Raw genomic sequence first — 22,158 nt, forward strand, 5'->3', positions numbered from 1 at the left:
ACTCTGCTAATGAAAGTCTTCCAGAAAGGCAGAAATGTATGAAAGAGCAGCTCACAGTTGAAGCTCACACTGTCCCCAAGCTTTCGGAATGGATATAAAGGGGAGGGGCAGCACGGTCCTTGCCTATGTCTCCACAACAGGACAGGTGCACATCACCAATGTGGATACGGAATGCAATTTATGCACGGATAGACAGTACATCACTTGTTATTCCCCACTTCTGCAGAATGCGAAATGTTATGGTAGCCTTAATCATTTGCAAAATAGTCAAGTATAAAAAGACCAAGTGGCCAACAGACGCTGCAAAGCCCACTTCACAAAGGAGGCGACAAAACCCCTGCATGGAAATGTTCAACACTGCTTAAGTTTGTTTACAAAGAACATGGATTGATTGGTGTGTGTGTGTGTGTGTGTGTGTTTTAAGGAGGTTCCACCTTGAAAAAAATAGATAAATTAGGCAGATTGGTATAATGGGACCTCCGTGACAGCAGAAATGGAAATAGACTGAAATATTCAAGTCCAGTGTCATAGGGGCTCAAGTGAAAGGTGGGCACATCTGCCTGAGTGCCACCTGCAGACAGACACCCCATAAGGAGCTCAAGCCCCATTTATCTGTGGGTCCCTCAATCATCTAGAAAATCCGTTAAGGTTGTTTCATTCAGTTAAACATGGCAAGGACGCCAACGAGCTAGGTGTAAATATTCCAATTCTTAAATGACAGACGTTGAAAAGAACTTCAGTGCTTTAGAGTAATAACCTCCGGTATTTCTCAAAACAACTGTGTGATCAAGTCAAAGGAGGAGTAACTCGCTGGACCTGAGGAAAGTCTGTGCAGGTGATTTTTATGGCAATAAAATTATACATATTTTAAATCAAGGAAGCAACAGCCTGCCATTTTAAGTACAAGGTTACCATGGCAACAATAGCATATACCTGATCTCCTGTACCCTAAAGATAAGTATTCATAGGTAATAAAAGCATAGAAAATAATTAAAGCTTTCCATTTAAGACTCAACTATGTAACAGACTAGAATTTGTCAGGCATTCAAGCAACATCTTAATGTTCTGGTGCCCACGATGGTGTCACCAGGCTTCTAAAGAAAGAAGCATCATATAACGACGATGTTTCTTTAGGTTAGGACAGTTACTGGCATCGTTTATGGTTTATGCTGTGATGTAACTTGTTGTTTTGATCAGTTTTATTACCCATCGTTTCTAGTTTCCTAATTGCATTAAACTACACACGATAATTTGCTACATTCAGAAGATACCCTGTTGCAAAGGTCTGACTCTCTCCAATCAAAAGCTGTTTCAGCAGGACGGTCACTTGCAAAAGTAACAACATTCAGATGTAACTAAATCTGAAACTTGTTAATACGGTCCTTAAAATACCCAATTGCTCTGTAAAGGAGAGAAATGGCTACTATATGTAATATACGTAGTAGAAATGCAGACTAGGATTGGTACCATTCTATCACTAAAAAAAAATGCTTTCTCCTGAACACATTTCGGTTGTTTGGCTTTTAATCCCTATTACAGGTACATCTGACCCACCAGCCCGTGGGCTCTTCCTCAAGGCCAAAGACTCTCCTACCACGGTAATTCTTGTACTTGCAATTGCACGTGGGCAATGAGTGTGCAATGACAATTAAGCAGGCTGGTCTCAAATAATGCCTTTGATGGGTCACCTGGGTGGTTCAGCCAGTTGGGCGTCCAACTTCGGCTCAGCTCACGATCTCGAGTTTGTGAGTTCGAGCCCCACATCGGACTCGTGAATGTTGGTGCAGAGCCCAGTTCGGATCCTTTGTCCCTCTCTCGCTGCCCCTGCCTCACTTGCGCTCTCAAAAACAAATAAAACATTAAATAATAATGCCTTTGATGATATCAGCAAAGCAGCAACGTCACAGCCGTCACAGCAAGTAACTACCGTGGACATTCAGAGCTTGGGCACTGATGTGCTTTCGAGTGTCGGGGTCTGGAGCCGAAGGCCAAGAAAGAACTCTTGAGACATCTTTGGCGCAAAAAGGTGATTTTATTAAAGCACGGGGACAGGACCCGTGGGCAGAAAGAGCTGCCCTGGGGTTGTGATGGGTGACTGATTATATACCTTCAGGATGGGAAGGGGGTTAGCTATTGTTAGGAAGACATCATTTATTACTGTCTAGTAAAACTTCGGTCATGAGACCCTTTAGATGTACATAAGTGGGCCATAAGCTTAGAGGATGATTGCCACCTGAATCTTGGGGGGCGGGGGGGGGGCAGAGATCAAACAAATTTCCAAAGTAATTTCTACATGTTAAAGTAGACTTCCAGGATCCTGGGGCTTTGGCGGGGGGGGGGGGGGGGGGGGGTCGGGCTATGACTGCCTTTTGCCCCCAGCAAAGTGTCATCATGGAGGCAGCCTAGCTCCTAGAGGAATGTCATTCAACCTGTCTCAAGGACCCGTCAATGGGCTATAGGCCAAAAGAAAATTTAATTTTTCATCTGCCTTTGTTATTCCCACATCAGGCATCGGCCATGGTGGTCTTTTTTTCTGCCCGGGCAGCGCTGTAGCCGCCTGTGACAATGACAAAACGTTGGACCTTCTTTGTAGCATTACAGAGACATTTCCTCATGGGAAAGCAAGCAATTTCCTGGGCAGATGATCCACAGTGGGACCGATCTTCCTTTCCTTCCCGATGTCTTCCTTCCTGAACCTCTCCATTCCCCTTACTTGGAGAGGCCATCAAAACTCTCTTTCCCGAAATTGAAGAGTCAAGAGGCCAAACCTTTTATCATAAAGATTTCAAACAGGATGCCAGTACGGTGGATACCGCAAACTGGACTGTGGGTGGGGGTGGTGGTAGGAGGGGTGTTTCCCTGACCGGCCAATATCCGGCACTAGGATTTGTCAGGTAATATTTTTGTGAATAAACACCCGTTTGGGGGGGGATTGTTTTGTTGTGAGAGAGCACGCACGCAAGTGAGCAAGGGGCAGAGAGAGACAGAGAGACAGACAGAATCCCAACAAGGGTGGGAGGAGAGGGAGGGGGGCAGGGAGAGAGAGAAACGGGACTCGAAGTCACGAATTGTGAAATCACGACCTAAGCCAACGTCAGATGCTTAACGACTGAGCCACCCAGGTGCCCGCACCTGCTTTCAAATAGAAGGCTAAGTACTATAATAAACCGGGTTCTGATTACTTGCTGTTTCCTAAGAGGATGAACTCTTAATTCTAAGAAACCAAGATGGCTTTCTCCATTCTTAATGTCATCCTCAAACAGCCATCTATTCAAGTAACGTTCATGAATGTTTAGCAGTTTCATAGAACTAACACAAAAGAACAAGACTTTCAAATAAAGCTGTGCAGGGGCCTCGGTGTGTGAAATTATATTGGATTTTTCTCACAAAGACGTCAAAGTAAGATGCATCAACTAAACATTCATAGGAAGAGAGCTATCGATATGGTTAGGAATAAGTAAAGGGCACGGACATAAAAACTTGACTCTTATCCAGAAAAGACGTTTTTACCAAGTTCTCCTAAAGATACAGAGGAAAAAATTTCCCGCAAAGATGGACTACAGTTACTTTTATATGCCAATATCAGACCACTGAGAACCATTTATTACATGGGAACAAAATAACACACCGAACATAACCAGACACGGCTTCCTCCAGGTCACACTTTGAAAAAAACGTTTTTATTATTTATTTTTGAGAAGGGGGGAGGGGCAAAGAGAGAGGAAGACAGGAGCCGAAGCAGACTCTGCACCCAGCATCGCAGAGCCCGAGGCGGGGCTCGAACTCACAACGGCGAGATCGTGACCTGAGCCAGAGCCGGACACGGCCGACTGTGCCCCCCGGGCGCCCCTCCATGTCATACTTAACCATTACCCACATGGGGGTACCACACACTCAAAGAGAACGAGCAGATAAACTGGGAGCCTGCTTCAGATTCTGTGTCTCCCTCTCTCCCATCCCCCGCTCATGCCGTGTCTCAAAAATAAACGTTTAAAAAAAAAAAAAAAAAGACTATCCAGGAGGAGGCTATCACCACCATGTGCAAAGTTTGGGCAGGAGGGAGAAGAAAGAAAGAAATGGGGATTTCTTTTGTCTCCCCGCAGGACCAGGCAGGAAATGGCCCTTGGGAGGGAATATTCCGGCCACCACCTTGCTTCCAGCTTGTTGGACAGCTGGGCTGTATCAGACTGGACCATACCCGCACGCCATACTGGATGCCCCAACGGCCAAATATGGTCTACCTCATGTGTCTCAACCCAAGACCTTCACCACGGACTGGGGAGGTCAGGGAAAATAGGATGCTTCCGTCAGCCATCGTGCTATTCATTAGCAGCTCTTGGAAGAAAATTAAAAGGTTAATCAAGTTGTTGCTTCAAATTAAACGGTGAGTGAAAAAATAACGGTCACTTCAATGTTCTATGCCTTTTTTTTTTTTTTTTTTTTTTTTTTTTGGTTACAGGAGTATTTGAGAGTTTGCCGGAAAGAGGTTGGTATAATAAAACCTCTCAGGTAAAAAGAATTTTCTTAATACAATTATGATCCATTTCGTATCATACGTGTGATCATTTGTCTCATTATTATCATAAAGAAAGCCTCGACTGCGGTCAGAATTCATCGGACATCAACGGAGTTCAACAACTGGGTCCATAAGAGCGCCAGTAATTAGTCACATCCAGGCCTGCGTTTGTTCGTGTCACAGAGGCTTGTCCCCGAAGGCTCCCTGTCAGAAAGGCACCGTTTGAACCGGCCAACTCCTTCCCCACCTGGGTCCCTTTATTTGGTGGCTACAGTCCCTTGTTCTATTTCAGCCCAAACCCAACCCTTCCCGTAGGCTATTATGTTTTAAAGGTTCGCAAAGATGGTCTTTCGTGACTTCAAAAGTTCCATCTGTGTCCCCACCTAGGCGCACTGGACGCTGGGGTCCAGATGATGCTGTCTCGCATTTCGTGGCTTCAGGGCTCGCCGTCAGCTCAGAGCCTGCTTTAGATCCTCTGCCCTCCTTGCCCTCTGCCCCTCCCCTGCGTGTTCTGTCTCCCTGCCCCCTCCCAAATAAATAAACTTCAAAAAAATTTTTGTTTTTTAAAGGCTAGAGTTTGTACATTGAGACCCCTCTCCAAGACAAAAACTTATGACAAAAACAGGTGAATTTCAAGAATGGATTCTAGGACTGGGGGTTTTCAAGATTACCTAAATCTAAATGTAAGGAGGTGGTTTTTTGTTTGTTTTTTCTAAGTAGCGCCACACCCCACTGTGGTGCCTGGCTGGCTCAGTCAGTACAGCATGCAACTCTTGATCTCAGGGTCTGAAGTTCGAACCCCACGTCGGGGGTAGAGATTACTCAAAACTACATACGTACGTACAAACTTTAAGCAATAAAAATAAACGCGTGGAGGTGTGTGGGCGCTGGTCGGTGGGGGGTGGCGCCCAGGGGCAGCAGGCAGTATACAGAAAATGTCCAACAGTCTGGTTTTGTTCTGGCCATCGTCTACAGTGAGGGAGTGACAACACTATTATTAAAAATTACATTTCCCAAGATAGGTCCTAGGAGAATATGTCCTAGTTCGTGATTTCTGTTGCCTCCAAATAAACAAAAGTCTGAGGACCCGGGCAGGAATGTTTCTGCGAAGTGATGGGTAGCAGCACACGTAATCTCACTTGTCGGCTGAATACACCACTTTCTGGAATAAATCAGGCTCGTGCTCCAGCCCAATCCCGGCCTCCTCTTCAAGGGTGAACAGCTATGTGAAAATATTCCAGGACAAGTTTCCCATTAAAGGACTTCGGGAAACTGGGGAATCTCGAGTCGACCATGAAAGGTTCAATTTCTCAGATAACATCACCAAATGTGGAAGTAACAGTCTGTTTAAATCACCCTAGGGTTACCTTAGCTGCATATCGCTCTAACAGATGAGTGGAAATTTCACTTTTCTTCTCTCCTTTGACATACTACAAAAAGATTAGATAAGAAAACCGTCACCAGTCAGTTGAGGCAATAATACCTCCCTTCAGTTCGGTACTTATGACCAGGTCGGTAGGGGATAATCGAGAACCAGCTTCCCCCTACAGCTGCTATGTTAATCTCAAGAAGTGTATCCAATCTGTTGGAGTCTGAGAAGCCACAGATCTGTGGAGGGAAACGATGACATCCCCATGAAATGAGAATGGACACCAACTGATTGACTTTTTCTCTTAAAAAAAAAAAAAAGCCACAGAAACTAGGAGGGCCCTTTTATATATATTTTAAGGCGTGCAGAAACACTACTAGGGAAGATCAAAGAAGATGTGGATATGGCAGCTTCGATACGGAAGCTTCCACATGGTAAATACATGCACTGTCACGGAAATTATGCTGGCGATTCACTGTAATCCCACTCAAAATCCTATCAGGGATGTTTGTGGAACATGAAAAGCCAATTCCAAAAGCAAGAACGAGAGAAGCTTACTATACATCTACAGTCATCAGGACCGTGTCCTCTTAGCACACAGATGGCAAAACATAGCCAAGAAACAGAACAGAGTCCAGAGATGTACGCGCACGTACAGGAGGGAAATTTAAAACGTGAGAGACGGTGTTCTATGAAAATCAGTGGGGAATCGATGAACCATTAAGTACACGGGCGTTTCTGCAGAGAAGTATAAAATAAAAATAGATTTCTCTTACTCTACCAAAAAGCTAAAATCCCAAAGGAACAAAGACTGAAAAATGAAAAGCATTACTTTAAAAACACCTTAGAAGAAAATATGGAAGAACAGAACACCTGCATGACCTTGGATATAAGAACAATTCTAAAACAAGGCAAAAACAAAAGGCACAAATCATAATAAAGGAAAAGATTAATTAGGACTTGTTACAATAAAAAACAACTCAGTACAACAGAAGATACGTTCCACAAAATCAAAGAGAGGAAGAGAACACTGAGGTCCCGTTTAACTGAGGATTAGTATCCAGAATGTATAAAGAATCACAACAAGCCAGCAAGAAAAAACAAGGATATAAACGAAAGACAAAACTTCAAAGGGCCATGAACCTACCAAAAAGCTCCAAACTGCCTAGGAACATCCAACATAAAAAAAACAATGAAATACCGCTTCATACCTATCAGGGTTGTGAAAAAATTAAACCGTCGACAGCACCAAACGCGGGTGAAAACACGGAGAGACGAATGCTCGCGCGCTGTTGGCGGGACCGTCAACGGACACCCCTCCGGGGGAAGCAGCGACGCTCCGAGGTCTAGCCGGCTCCGAGACACGACGGAGCGTTCGCTCGGCTGCCGACATCGTTCATTCGGTGAGCAACTTGGTCCTCACCAGAGGAACGAGGGCAGGTTATCTGTCTCCCTCCAAACCACGCAACAAGTTCATTTAACAGAAACGGTTTTGTATCGATTTCCGAAACTTCTCAGGAGGAGGATCAGAACCCATCCCAGGCCTCCGGGCCTCGGCCAACCTTGCGGCGTAGTAGAGACAGCCACCTGCCAAGACTCCCCCGACTACCGTTAATTCGGACAATTCTTAAAACTCCCGTCTTCTTCGGGAACCTACTTGGGAGGAGGTCTCAACATCTGGCAGATCCTTAGAGCTTGAAGCCATAAAATATTTACATCGAGCAGCTCCTGAATAAATACGCAACACCCACAACCGTCTCTTTATTTGCAACCCTCCCATCATGAACTTTCCATTTCCCAGGGGGATAATGGGGCTACCTTATCTCGGTCATCTCTTCAGCCATATGCTTGTTTTTCATGTGCCTGTCTCATGGCTTGTCAATTGTTTTCAAAGCACTTCTCACACCTGTTGTGTCAAAGTTTTCCACTCAAAATAGAGGGTAGGAAGCAGTGGTTTATGGACTCCCTAGCACACCTCTATACCCGAAAGCATTTAATAAGTGATTTTAACCATAGTAATTTTTTTTTAATGTTTATTTATTCTTGAGGGAGACAGAGTGTGAGAGGGGGAGGGGAAGAAAGAGGGAGTCACAGATTCCGAAGCAGGCTCCAGGCTCCGAGCTGTCAGCACAGAGCCTGACGCGGGGCTTGAACCTATGAACCCCGAGATCACGACCTGCCCGGAAGCCGGACGCTTAACCAACTGAGCCACCCAGGCTCCCCTTAACCATTAGTGATTTAGAAGCAAGTCTATTTTTCAGACAGAAAACATTACCGACTTTCAAAATGATATTAATGTTGATCAAAAGCTGCCAGACCTAAGCGTTTATCCTAAGTGATTCCATTTATATAAGTGGAAAAAGAGGCAAAACTATGCTGGTAGAAAGGAGAAGTGATTACCCTTCGCCTGGGTGCCTCAAAAGGACCACGCAGGGGAATTCTGCAGGGCTGGTAACGTTTCGCTTCGTCAACTACGCACTGGTTACGTTTGAAAAAACTCACCAAGCTGTATGCTTACGGTTTGCCCACTTTTTGTGTTTATATACTTCAATAGCAAATTTCTGTTAAGTTTTTTTTACGTATGGGGGGGAGGGGAGAGAATCCCAAGCAGGCTCCGTGCCGTCCGTGTGCAGCACCCGAACTCACGAACCATGAGAACATGACCTGAGCTGAAATCAAGACACTTAACCGACTGAGCCACCCAGGTGCCCCTCAGTAGAACATTTTCAAATGATTTTTATAATATCCGTGCCTCTTACAAAATATCTAGAAGTATTCGCGACGATGCCATTATATAATAGAGCTCAGACCAGTTTTTGATAATCCAGGACATTGGCTTTGCAAAACGGTAATAATTCATGAAATGGAAATTCATCTCTTTAATGTTCTGAATTCTACTTTACTTACCATGGCAACTGTCAAATGCCACAAGAGAAAACTAAAAGGAAAATATAAAATAAAGTGCTGCATCCAATCAAGTTAGCTTAAAGGTCTGAATTCCTTTGCTAATTACGTCTCCAGCCTCTGCTCCTTTAAACATTCTTTTCGGGGAGTTGTGAAACATCACATTCCTAAAGCTAACAGAGGGACCCCGATGCACAGATGGCACAGTGGATTTCCTAGGCTCCTCCGAACCGTTGCTTCCAATGTTCTTACAGCATTTAAGACGAGAACTAGTTTCCAAGCGTGCTCAGACCTCTCTGAGCAGACCGCATTAAGGTCCCCCCAGCAGTGGGGGGGGAGGGGGCAGGGAGATCCATGGCTGGGGGAACTGCTCTCTGTGAGCAGCAAGGGGGAAAAGGAGTCCTTCCTCTCACAACTCCCGCGTCTCCCAAACACATAGAAAAATGCAACGAAGCCGTGACTACAGACCCTAAGGACAGGACAGAACGTGCAGGAAGGTTGCCTCAAAGGCTTAATCTGGGTAGATTTGATTATAGCGAAGGAGATGAATTCTAATTATGGAAAGGCCATCAAGGTAATTAAGGATATTAAAAAAAAAATGGGACGAGATCCTCGATGTCTTTCTACTTGATGAAGAGCACAAAAGATGATGAAAGCGATTTCAGTGAGCGGGATCAATTTCCCATCGATTCAGCCCTTTCAGGGCTCCGGGGCGCCGAACATCAGAACAAGCCAAGCCGTGCACTCCCGATCCCCAGCGGTGTTTGGTCTCACTGAGGAGATGGTTTAGCCACCGTTTTACTCCAAAGAGAGAGCGAATTAGGTGGTCTGCAAGGGTCCCCATTCCATCTCCAGATTCTCTGATGTTGAAAATGGTTACAAATTTTTTAAAAGGTTAAGAATTTTTTAAAAATTCTAGCTGAACTTTGGCTAGAATCAAGCATCCTTTTCGGAGAGCGAACACCCTGGGCACCAGAGACCCGCCTGTTCAGTATACGTGCTCAACTAAGTCCTCAACGACGCCACTACTGAGACCTCAGGATAGCATGAAGCACAAAAGCGTTTTCAATCGCTGTCATCCCAAAGCAGGGGTTGTCAACACGGGGCGATTTTGCCCCTCAACGATGGTTATTTGGCCATGTCTGGACACGTTTCTGGTCGTCACATCGAGGACACTGTCACGAGCACATAGTGGGTGCACACCAAGGGTGCTACTCAATATCCTCCAGTGCACAGAAAGCAGAATTTAACCGTCCTACAGAAAACAAACCAATAAACAATCCAATACTAAGCGGTAACTCCAACTTCACGTGTTTTACAACATATGTGGCCACACCAAGTTCAAATATACTGAGTTATATGTATACACAGCCACGAAAAATAAAATTCAAGGGGCATCTGGGTGCCTCAGTCGGTTGAGTGTCCGACTCCTGATTTCGGCTCAGGTCACGATCCCAGGGTCGTGGGATCGAGCCCCACGTCGAGTTCACACTGACAGTGTGCAGCCTTCTTGGGATTCTCTCTCTCTCTGTCCCTCTCTCCCACTCGCACTCTCGCGCTCTAAAATATTTTTTCATTTTTTTAAATAAAATTCAAAAGATCAGGTTGAAGCACTTTTTCCTTTGGAAGATTTTTGTTTTCTGACGAAGGAAGCAGTTATTACTTGTAGACATTAAAATCCTACCTTCTGATCACTAGAAAATGTACTCTTTTTTTATTAAGCAGTCAGTTCATCCGTCCGATGTAATTATCACATATAAGTATCAATCTACCAAGATAAATTTTAAAATAATTGGCCAAGATCGATCAAGAAAGATAAAAAGAATACAAATTACCTACATCACTAGAAATGAATGGAGGAGGACTACTACAGGTCCCACAAGATAGAATTAAATGGTTAATACAAGAGTATGATGAACAACTGTACATCCGGAAAATTGGTAACATACATAGATAAAATGGAAAAAAAGTCCTTAAACACAACTCAGCAAAACTCAAAGAGAAAGAGGAAATCTGAACACTACAATCTCTGTGAAAAAATATGACACAGGGGCGCCTGGGTGGCTCAGTGGGTTAAGCGGCTGACTTCAGCTCTGGTCTTGATCTTGCAGTCTGTGAGTTCAAGCCCCGTGACGGGCTCGGTGCTGACAGCTCAGAGCTTGGAGCCCGATTAGGATCCTGTGTCTCCCTCTCTCTCTCTGCCCCTCCCCCGTTCATGCTCTCTCTCTGTCCCAAAAATAAATAAATGTTGAAAAAAAAAATTAAAAAAAAAAAGAAAAAAAAATGAATAAATGTTAAAAAAAAATAATAAATTATCTAGTTCGGGGCACCTGGGTGACTCAGTCAGTTGAGCCCAGCTTTGGCTCAGGTCATGATCTCACAGTTTGTGAGTTCGAGCCCCACATCGGGCTCTGTGCTAACAGCTCAGAGCCTGGAGCCTGCTTCAGATTCTGTGTCTCCCTCTCTCTGCCCCTTCCCCGCTCATGCCTCTGTGTGTGTATGTGTGTGTCTCTCTCAAAAGTAAGTATTTAACAAAAATTTTTTAAATATACAAAACATAACTTTAAACACTTCCACAAGGAAAACTCCAGACCCAGATCTTGGCACTGCTGAATTGTTTCAAACATTTAAGGAAGAAAAATGCCACTTTTAATATTACTAATCAAATAGAGACACAAGACCGGGTTCCATTTCAAGAGCCACCGTCTCTGGAGTCACAGCAAAGATGACCCTCTGAGCCCAGAAGTGCTCACGCTTCCTTCCTTGTCCACTTCAGCCTTTGAAAGGGAAGAGGCAAGAGACAATATTAAAAACGGTTTTGCAAGATTCACATCTAGGTGTCCACTTGTAACTAAAATGTGTCCCTCCCCGGTCTTCCTTCCTACTTTTCCCCACCCCATTCTCTGCTCAGGCCAAGCCAGTTTCTTCAGGATTCCACCAGTAACCAAGCCCACTCACTCCTACCTCCCTTCTACCAAACCCTAAAGCCCTTCCACTCTTCTCAAAACACCTCAAGCCCAAGCGTCCACCAGAAGCTTCAGATAAGCTACGGAGGGGGGGGGGAAGAAAAAAAAAAACAGATAAGCTACAAGATCTCGCCCTTCTCAGAACTCCTCCCAGACTCCCATCTGGAATTTTACAACTAGGCACTTAAGGATTCTTTTACCTCCTCGGAGAGATGATCGGTTCCATCCATCTGTCACTTCCCTGCTTAAAATCCCTTGGCGATTCCCCCCAACCAAGAGGATAACCTCAAGTTATTTCCTGCTCTTACCTGTGGCCTGGCCTCCCCTGCCAGCCCCAGCACGTCTGTACCCAGAGCCTGGGATGGCTTCTCCCCGCCACTGAGACCCCTGTCGTCCTGCTCATCCTTCAAGACTTCGATCAAGGGGAACAGTCTCTCCAGGGAACCCCACTCTGAAATACCAACACCGGCCACTCCCACTCCTCTGCTCCGTTTCCCCTGGACAGAGGAAATTATTCTATATGAGCTGTACTTCTGTTGTCATTGTTAATCTCTCTGAAATGACTGTGCTGATGAGGACAGAACCCAGTTTGGGGGTTGGGGTGTTTTTTGCTTAAGATTTTATTTTTTAAGTCATCTCTACACCCAACATGGCCGGCGGGGGGGGGGGGGAGGTGGTGCTCACAAGTCAGAGATCAAGAGACTCAGCAAAGTACCTGGCTCATCCATCGGAGCAGGACTCCTATCGCTTGTTGAGGGAGCAGCTTTCATTCCCCGGAGGGCCCCCAGGGTAGAGGCATGGAACGGGAACTCAGACGCTCTTAGGGAACGCCGAGCCAGTGGCCTTGAAGTAGGCCTGTTTAACCCAACTGCAGAAGCCAGCGGAAACACTGCAAGTCCCCTTCTAATCCTCAGGGCCATGATGAATTTCCCGGAAACTGTTTCACCCCAAGCTTTCCTGGACTTCAAAAATCTGACAAGAGGGAAGTACTTTTCACCAAGGACAGGAAAATATTAAGACATCAAAAGAAAATACAAGCTGAAGGCGGGGTAAAAAAAGTAATGACGTAACAAACTGCTCTTTAAATTATTTTGGGGTCTGTCTGCCTGCGGCAAATTACTTCTAAAGCCTCTCCAAGCTCTGAATTCTGTTATTCTGTGAAAATCTGAGCTGAAAGTATTCATGTTATTAAAGAATAATAATTAATCCCATTTGCCCTATTTAGTATGGTTTAGCACAGTTCTCTAATACCAAATATAATTTTACATACCTCATCATCCGTCCATTTATAACATAGACAGGCCTTAATAAAGTACATTTTACACAACAAAAAAACCCTCATCCTTTCCACAAATATTTCTGGAGCACCTACGATATGCCAATCATTGGAACAAGCACTGGGACAGAAGAATGAATAAAACAATCTTGCGTCTTGATGAATTTGAACAGAAAAGAAAGCATATTAAAAACACTAACAATAGGGGCGCCTGAGGTTAAGCATCTGACTTTGGCTCAGGTCACAATCTCCCGAGTTCGAGCCCCTCATCGGGCTCTGTGCTGACTGCTCAGAGCCCGGCGCCTGCGTCGAATTCTGTGTCTGCCTCTCTCTCTCTCTCTGCCCCTCCCCTGCTCGCGCCCGCTCTCTAAACATTAAAAAATTTTTGATAATAAATAAATAAACACGAAGAAGCCAGCTGATAGTAACCAGAAAAATGTTAAAATTATGACATGGGTGACACTGGCTTAAAAATACAGTAGCAGCTCTATTAGCGTGTACCCCAGGGCTGCACCCAATCACCCCATATTTCCTATTCCTTTTGTAAACCACACTGACCACTGTCCACAGGACATCCACGTACCCCTCTGCCACCAGCTGACTTGTGTACCTAAGGGTCAGTTGGGTTTGCTCCCACACCTATTTATGCCGGTTGTATTTGTTACTATAATTATGAAATGTAATTCAACGCTACCTAGACGGATAAAACGTGTGCACAAGAAGAGTTATTTCTTTGAAACCCAAGCTGATCGCTTGGCAAAGTCTTAGTGGCGGGTCAGTTGGAAACGCGACGTACGAGCATCCTGCACACAGATTGGGTCCCCATGCCTTGAAGTGCTCACTCGACTCGAGAAGAATCTGAAGCTGGAAATCAAAAGCCGACGCATCTGCGCCGTGACGGACACGCCGAGCAAGACTTCAGGGGCCTCCCCACCAGGGTTCCCATTGGAAGCAGGGGTCTTGAGTCTCACGACAAAATATCGGAGAACTCGTGTTTAAGGCGAAACGGAACGCTCAAGCCGCGTATGTGGCACTTTTGAGGATTCCCCACTTCAGCAGTTTCAATGAATCATCGGACTGCTTGACCCTGGAGGCAGCGGCGAAGGATCATCTCCCGGAAACCCCGGCAGGGGTCAAGTGATTTGGGCAAGAGCTTCCGCCGCAGCCAAAATATCCTAATTATTTCCTGTTTGTCATGAACACTATTCTGTGCTACCGGCCTAGGAGGTCGATTTCCAATCTCAGTGTGCATCCAGACACTTAAAGGGAGCGCTCTCCAAGGCATGAGGGCCCGCTCACGGGAAGATGTTTACTCTCATGGGCAGGAGGCTAGCACATTCTGGAAAGACTTCCGGCCCGGCTATTCATCGGGATGCCATTCCTTTAGTGTCCAACTGCATCTGAATTTCCGGGCAACCTTCCAGAACCCAACGTGTATGTATGCATGTATGGCTCCTCGTGGGGGGGGGGGTGGGGGGGAGAGGGGGGGCCTCTGAAGGTGGTCTGGGCCCTGTGTGGGGGTGACGAGAGGATCTCTGGAGCGGCCAACGCGAAGGAGAAGAGGCCAGGAGAAGCCAAAGCTGGAAACGGTACAGCTTCCTCCACAGGCTCCCTGGAGAAGGGCCAACCGTCCTGTGATGCTGGCTTCGTGGAAACAAATAGTGTTGAAACAATTAGAGAGCTGTTTTCGCATGTTTTTCAAGCATAACATTATCCTTTTTCTTTCCCCTCCTCTAAATTACATCCATTTAGATCTGTAAGAGCCCAAAGAAATAATTTCATCAGATCCTTTGATTCCACGGAGTCAACGGAGCTCAAGAAGAGAAAATGATTTACCCAAGATCACAGAGCAACTTCGCGGCAGTGCAGGGGCAGGCACATGGCCCCTGGTCTGCCCCGCTTTTTCCTCAATTTCCTCACCCTGGGGACCTGCGGCAGCACCGCCAGGGAGCTTGCTAGAAATACAGAAACTCGGGTCCCATCCAGGCCGACAGAATAAAAAACCGTTTTTTTTTTTTTTTTTTTTTTTGACAAGATCAAAGATGATTTGTAGGCAGGTGACAGTGAAAGGAAAACTGCTCTGAACCAGTTTTGGGTAAAGCTATTTTGTGAGATGACTGTTTAAATTCATAATCCTTGGAAACACATCCTCACCACAAAATGGATGAATGCAATTTCCGGATGTATCTGACCATTTCACAGACAATTAAAAAAAAATTTTTTTTTAATATTTATTTTTGAGAGAGACAGAACGCGAGTGGGTTGGGGCAGAGAGAGAGAGGGAGACACAGAATATGAAGCAGGCTCCAGGCTCCGAACTGTCAGCACAGAGCCTGACCCGGGGCTTGAACTCACGACCACAAGATCATGACCTGGCTGGCTCAGAGCACCCAACTCTCGATCTCGGGGACGCGGAGTCTGAGCCCCACGTGGCGCACAGGGGTTACTTAAAAAAGGAAAAAATTCTGTTAGGCAACAGGAGTTCCCAACAGATGAAACCGGCGTAAAACCGGGAACGGATGTGTGCCCAGCACACACACGCGCAGAGGCGCAGCAGCCAAACGTGGAACTCTTCGGCCAGTGAAAAAATTAGTTTCAATACGCTTAGGTGCTGTGCACCGTGTATGCACAACCTCCCATTGTGAACAACCACCAAAGTTACCGAATAGTCAAACACACTTCAAACATCAATGGGCTCATTGCATTTACGTGAAATGTCCCCAGTGGGCACATCCACCCGCACAGAAAGTAGACGAGCGAGCGGCGGCCAGGGGCAAGGGGGGTGGGGTGGAGAGTACTTCCAATGGGCACGGGGTTTCTTTTTAAGGTGACGACGACACGGTCAGCGGTGGGGGGGGGGGACACGACTCTGAATACACAAATCACGGACTTTGTACACTCAAAACGTGCAAACTGTATGGCATGTGAATTACATTTCGACGAAGCCAAAATAAATAAATAAACCCGCTCAACAATGCAAACATTTTAAGATACATTGAAAGATAGACCCCTACGTACCACTACGGCTCAGTATTTTTCAATTTAAAGACGTTGAATACTTTAAAATTTGAGTCCAAAGGGGCTTTTATTTCCATAAACCGCACTCATTTTACTAGTAAATTAACTGATACCAGGTTAAGGAAGTGACTGGTGCAAGAACCCAAGTCCCAACTCAGTGGGCCAATGGCGAGAATTTTCCCCGACCTGAAATCATTTCAATTAAAACATTCATAAGGGTATGTTGGATAATTAAATACATCTGGAAAAACACAACCAGTTCACAGCCTTGTGGTGTATTTACTAAGAATCTACCAGAGGAAACCAGTAGGTTTCCTTCTGGCATGAAGAGAACTTTTTTTTTTTTTTAATCGTAAAAACTCAAACCAAGGATACAGCCAGGACCAGTGAGGTATGCGCAAATTAACAAATTGGCAACTGAAATATAGAACCAACAACTGTCCGAGACACAAAGCACTGCCTTGAGAACAGGCCCCTGGTCTGGGCATTTGCTGCATGAGAACGGACGTCCACACCGATTTCCAAACTACAGCCTACCCCAGGTACTGTGAAAGCCATCCTCAAGAAGGTGCCCAGGTGGTAACCGGACGCTCGATGTCTAAAAGGTACGAGTCCGAGCGCCTCGTGTCAAAAGACCAGAAATAACTTTATTTCAGGAAAATTAGCGAAGGCTTTCCTCAGTACTGAGCTGCTCCATAAACTTGCACACCTCTGTGCCCAGCACTGTCAAAACAGTTCCAGGCTCAGCGGCGGCCAGCTGATTTTTGTGTATGAGCCTCATTTAAAAGGGAGCATTGAGGGGCACTCGGCTGGCTCGGTCCATGGAGCACGTGACTCAATCTGGGGGTTGTGCGTTCGAGCCCCACCTTGGGTGTAGAGCTTACCTGAAAATAAAGTCTTTTAAAAAATAATGAAACAAAACAAAACAAAACAAAATAAAAGGGAGCATGGAGTGATGGGACTACTCAGGTCGAGGTGTTTAAACCGGTAGGAACCAGAGTTACAGGTCACGCGATCCTGTCCTTTCTAGAAGGATTTTATCCTAGCCCTCCCCTAACTTCTGGGTAAGAAATTTTCTTGTTGGATTCAGGGGCCTTGTTTCCTCTCATATTTTGATCACCTAGTAAATTCAAGAAGATTCAGCTGTAAAATTCTTTGCTCCTCCCTTTAAATTCAAAATAATGTCCTTCTTGCTGTCCCTCACCAAAATTATAATCAGCACAAAATTACACTCCCTCCCTTACACATACATTCTCATTCTCATTCTCTCTCTCTCTCTCTCTCTCTCTCTCTCTCTCAGCAGCGGAGGGCTGCAGACTGGGTAAGGGGCCACGGATGGGGGTGGCGGACGGCCAGGAATTCCCAAGCCCTGACCATTAACCCGCAGTGGTTAAACCCACGGCGTTCCTCATTAGGAATGCTTCGGCGGGGCTCTCCAGCCTGTGGCTTTTGTGGCGCGTGTGGCTGCAGTCTGGCTGCCACTAGAGAGGGAGAACAGAGCTGGGAGAGAAGCCCTTCCCCAAACACAGCTCGCAGACGCTGCCAGCGGTGCAGCGGAATCAGGGGGATTGCCACAGCAACCTTCCGACAGAGTCCCCATTTAACGACATGCCGCTGACGGCAGCAGTTCGGGGTGTTAGGAGGTGACAGAAAGAATCCTACAGCCGCCCAGCAGCCGCCCCGGGCCAGGTTGGAGGTTTGCAACCCCCAGAACCCGGCATTCAGCGTTACGAGTCGATCCCCCAGCTGCACTCGAACCCCCTTGGCAAGCCGCCTCCACCTGCGCCCAGCTCCGCATTTTGATAGTTGCAACAGGGGACAAAGAGACTCCCCCTCGGTCCCATCCCGTCCCTCCCCCTCCCTGGCTTCAAGGGTCACGGTTCCCAAACGAGTTCTCGGAAGCCCCCAGCCTCGGGGAACTGGGCGTCCGTTTCCTGTGGTTTTAAGGGCAGCAAGACCACGGCGGGGGAGGAAGGGGACGAGACCCCACTGGGAGCGGAGCGCTCCGGCGACAAGGAGAGCGTCCCGGGAAACCGGCAAGAAGCTCCTCTCTGCCAACCCTTAAAATAAAGCCGGGGCCCGCCGCCCGGGACGCCCCGTCCGCTCTCCCTGCGGCCCCCACCCGCACCCCCGGGAGGCCGGCTCTCCCCCCTCCCGCGAGCGCCCCGCCGGGGGGCCGCCCGAGCGCGGCCGGGGCGAGGGGCGCCCCCACCGCGGGGCCGGGCCGCGCACCTGGGCGTTCGGGACACCTGCGCCGCGCCCCTCCCACCTCCGGCCCCCCCGCGCCCCGGCGCCGAGGTGCCCCGGGAGCCGCAGCTGAGCCGGGGCGGGGCGGGGGCGCGGGGCCGGGGGCCGTGGCGCGGGGGTGGGTGGGGGGCGGCGCGCTGGCTTACCCATGGCTGGAGACTGGTTGGAGGGGCGCGGGCTCCCCGGGGACGGGCCGAGCCGGCGGCACAAGTTTGCAGGTCTGGCGGGCACGTGCGCGGGCCGGGCTCCGGGCGTGCTGCTGCGCTGCTGGGCCGGCGGCTGGCGGCTCGCTGCTGGCTCCGGGGCCGGGGTGGGAGCGCGGCGCGGCTCCGCCTGCACTGGGGGCCGGCCGTGCCGAGAGGGGCCCTGACGTCAGCGCCGGGGGCTTTGTGCGCCCGCAGCGAGGGCCCGAACCCGGCAGCGGGCGCGCCGGGGCGGCCGGCCCTGCTCGGGGCTTCCTCTGGGACCCCCGAGCGGGCGCGGAGGTGGCGCGGGGACCCGAGAAGCCAAGGGGGTGGGCAGAGAGGGGATCTGGGGAGGGGGGGAGGGGGCGCGGATCCGCTTCCCGGGACCGAACTGTTAACAGCTGGAGGGGGCTTTGCGGTCCTAGCCTTAACCCATTGTGCAGATGAAGAGACTGAGGCCGGGGACACCGAACCAAGGACGGCCAGCGTTTCGCAGCGCACCGCCCCCATCCGTAGTCCTGGCTCCTTTTGTTCATATATGAGCTGCGGGTGATTACTTAACTCAGTGGGGCTCAACCCTGGTTGCACATGAGAACCAGCTGGGGCGATTTAAACACCCGGTTGCGTCAGGGTCTCTGCCGGCGAGACTGAGGCATCCAAGCTGCAAAAGCCACCAGGTGATTCCAATGTGCATCCAAGGTAGCCAACACTGACTTGAGTTACTTGTGGGTAACGATGATCTAGAAGGGCACGGGCGGCACTCTCCAGGCTGGGGTGGTGAGAGAGAGATCTGGTGGTGTCCTTCATCGGCCGTCTTGATCCCCGGAAGCCCACCCCTGTCGGGCTCTGGGAGACTTAGCAGACTCACCCCAGTCGCCGCGTCCCCACTGCTCAGGCCTTGCACGTGAGCCTGTAAGTGAATTAATGGTTTAACAGTGTCCAGAGCTTAAATTCCTTCTGTCTCTTTAGAGAATAATGTTCCTGTCTCCAAAGGTATTAGAAAAGCTCTGAGACCCTTGTCATTTTTCTACAGTGGATACTTGCTGAGACATCTCTGAGCGCGATATTGCGGCGGAGAGTTTATGCTACGTTTCCTTGTTTTGAAAACACTTCCATTACTGGAACAGAGGGTTGCATAAACTGGAACCGTAGCTAGTACCCTTAAGGGACATTTAACCCCAAAGAGAGAGCCTTTAGGATTGAGAAAGAGTGGAGGTAGCAAACATTTCGTCTATTGAAATTTATTGGATTAGGAAAGATTTTATCAAGGCAGAGCTCTAGAAAACCTAATAATATTTTTGCGTTAAAGGACAGAGATTTGTGCTGAGCAGATCACTGGCTCATTTTCACAGTCCCACGGGAATAGTTAGTCCTAACCAATCTTTATGCACTAATAAAACAGCAGGGAGCTCACAGGTTTAACTTCTTGTCCCCATTACAGGAAAGTAATCCATTTGAATGAGGCCCGAATGTGCGCACATGCAGGAATGCAACCGCACGCGGCTATAACTGAGATCTCGTGCAAAGGGCAGAGACAGAGGTGCAAGTGGTTGGGGGCACAGGGGAATGCACTTGGTTTCGTTGGTTCCTGCATCACGGGAGACTCATGGGAGACTCCTAGGAGACCGTGCAAACGACAGAATGAGACTCGGGCATGACATTCTGAAATCGTGTTTTGGCAAGCCATCACCTCACTCCACCACTCTGGGACCAAAAATTGTAAGGTTGTGTGCCCTGAGATGAAAGTAAACCCTTTGGTCCACTTTCTGTCCTTCCCTAGAAGTCTTGGGTTTGTTTTGTTTTGTTTTTTTTTTACCCGTCAAAAAGAAATAACAGCTGTCCAAATATTAAAGCAAGCCACAATGGGATGCTGTGATTAAAAAAACCAAGTTATAGCAACTGTGTCCACAATGTTAAAGGAAAGCCACAGTTTAATAGAAATGTTTACTCACTTTGGAAATTTCATGGGCTTATTTCAACAGTTGTCCCTAACACCCTTAAGAAGGAAAAAAAAAACCCCAAAAAACAAAAAACCAGCAGTTGGGAAATCAGCAAGACTACTATAGACAGGGTACATTCTTCTCATATTAAATAACTGAAACCTTTAAAAAATGAAGCAAGATTTGGGGCACCTGGCTGGCTCAGCCGGTAGAGCGTGCGACTCTTGATCTCAGGGTTGTAAGTTTGAGCCCCACATTGGGTGTAGAGATTACTTAAAAATAAGATCTTTAGGGGCGCCTGGGTGGCGCAGTCGGTTAAGCGTCCGACTTCAGCCAGGTCACGATCTCGCGGTCCGGGAGTTCGAGCCCTGCGTCAGGCTCTGGGCTGATGGCTCGGAGCCTGGAGCCTGTTTGCGATTCTGTGTCTCCCTCTCTCTCTGCCCCTCCCCCGTTCATGCTCTGTCTCTCTCTGTCCCAAAAATAAATAAAAAACGTTGAAAAAAAATTAAAAAAAAAATAAGATCTTTAAAAAAGGAAAGCAAGACTCTTTTGCAGGTGGGCAAGTAAATTGGTAGAGCCTTTCTGGAAAGCTATTTGGTAGTATATATCAAGAGACTTAAAAATATTCATAGCCTCTGACCTAATAATCCCACTTCTGGGACTTTGTCCTAAGTAAATAATGACTGTTTCAGTCAAAAGTAATATAAAAAGACGTTTACCTCAGACACGATGTAAGCAACACCTATTCAATAAAAGGGAAGCAGTTACGTAAATTATTGTTGAGCTAGTTTAGTGGCTCCCAGCTGTGGATCATTTTACTCCTCAGGAGACCTTTGGCAATCCCTAAAAACAGTTTTAGTCGTCACATCTGGGGAGGGGATGCTACTGGTTTCTGGTTGGTGGAGGTTGCAGATGCTGCCGGACATCCTGCGATGCCCAGGACAGCCCCACCATAACAAAGAACCATCCAGCCCCAGATGTCAATAGGGCCCAGGTTGAGAAACCCCAATCTGTATGATCATGTATCATGCAGCCTTGTTTGCAAAGAATTATGTGGGAACATGCTCAGATATCTTGGGTTTTTTTTTTTTAAGCAGAAGAAAAAGCTAAATGTACACTATAATCCTAGTCATATTCGTATGTACATATATATGTATTAAAAAAGACTGCGAGAAAATGCACTGTTAGAGACTCTTCACCAAACGCAGATCGGCTCTCTGCCCACACAGCTGGACTACATTTCCCAGATGTCTTAGCAGTTAGGGGGATTGAGTTCTAGCCAATGAGGTCAGAAGTAACATCCACCGCTTCCAGGCCTTGCCCGTGAAACTCCAACACGATCGCTTCGACATGCTTTCCCCTTCTCTCAGCTGGAACGTGATGTTGACAAGAGGGTGCCTTCGGGAACCACGTTGAAGACGGAATTGCCTGCGCCTGGGTGCTTGAATGGCTTTGTGGAGCAGAAGCCCACCGGCCGCTGCCACGCTGATAGCCTGGAACTGACTCAGACACTCGTGTGCACTAGAAACGAACTGCTGTTATGTTTGAGCCATTACGTATTTGGGGACTTATTTGTTATAGCCGTGGTCCTACCCTTTGACAATGAACCAGAATTACTTTTACAATCAGGAAGAAACGTATAGCTGTACCTCACTCAACACTAGAGATGGTCTCCTAAGAATTTGATTTTAAACTATAAATGACATTTCCAACTGCTTTCATACAAGTTGACTATGA

At 47.4% G+C, this 22,158-nt stretch overlaps 1 protein-coding gene and 1 long non-coding RNA gene across 4 annotated transcripts in view; both read right to left on the bottom strand.

Moving 5' to 3' along the window:
* Nucleotides 1–20,662, bottom strand: part of GPM6B (glycoprotein M6B) — a 149,836-nt gene extending 129,174 nt beyond the window's left edge. Inside the window, exons 1-2 of one of the 3 annotated variants that reach the window (XM_045051384.1) lie at nt 18,443–20,662; nt 13,829–14,675 (exon numbers count right to left, since the gene is read on the bottom strand). In XM_045051384.1, the coding sequence (XP_044907319.1) occupies nt 14,415–14,675; nt 18,443–18,991 (810 nt within the window). In that variant the 5' untranslated portion in view covers nt 18,992–20,662 and the 3' untranslated portion in view covers nt 13,829–14,414. Of the gene's footprint in view, nt 1–13,828; nt 14,676–18,442 lie in introns of those variants that run through there. The other 2 variants (XM_045051386.1, XM_023249365.2) reach the window with 2 other exon arrangements.
* LOC123383521 lies at nt 11,390–13,319 on the bottom strand. The gene is made up of 2 exons (XR_006593367.1): nt 12,471–13,319; nt 11,390–11,566 (listed from the first exon to the last, which is right to left on the bottom strand). It is a non-coding gene; the product is annotated as an uncharacterized LOC123383521 (long non-coding RNA).
* Nucleotides 20,663–22,158: the final 1,496 nt, after the last annotated feature.

Source organism: Felis catus, chromosome X (assembly GCF_018350175.1).
Source record: "Felis catus isolate Fca126 chromosome X, F.catus_Fca126_mat1.0, whole genome shotgun sequence".
In the NCBI taxonomy this organism is placed as follows: domain Eukaryota; kingdom Metazoa; phylum Chordata; class Mammalia; order Carnivora; family Felidae; genus Felis; species Felis catus.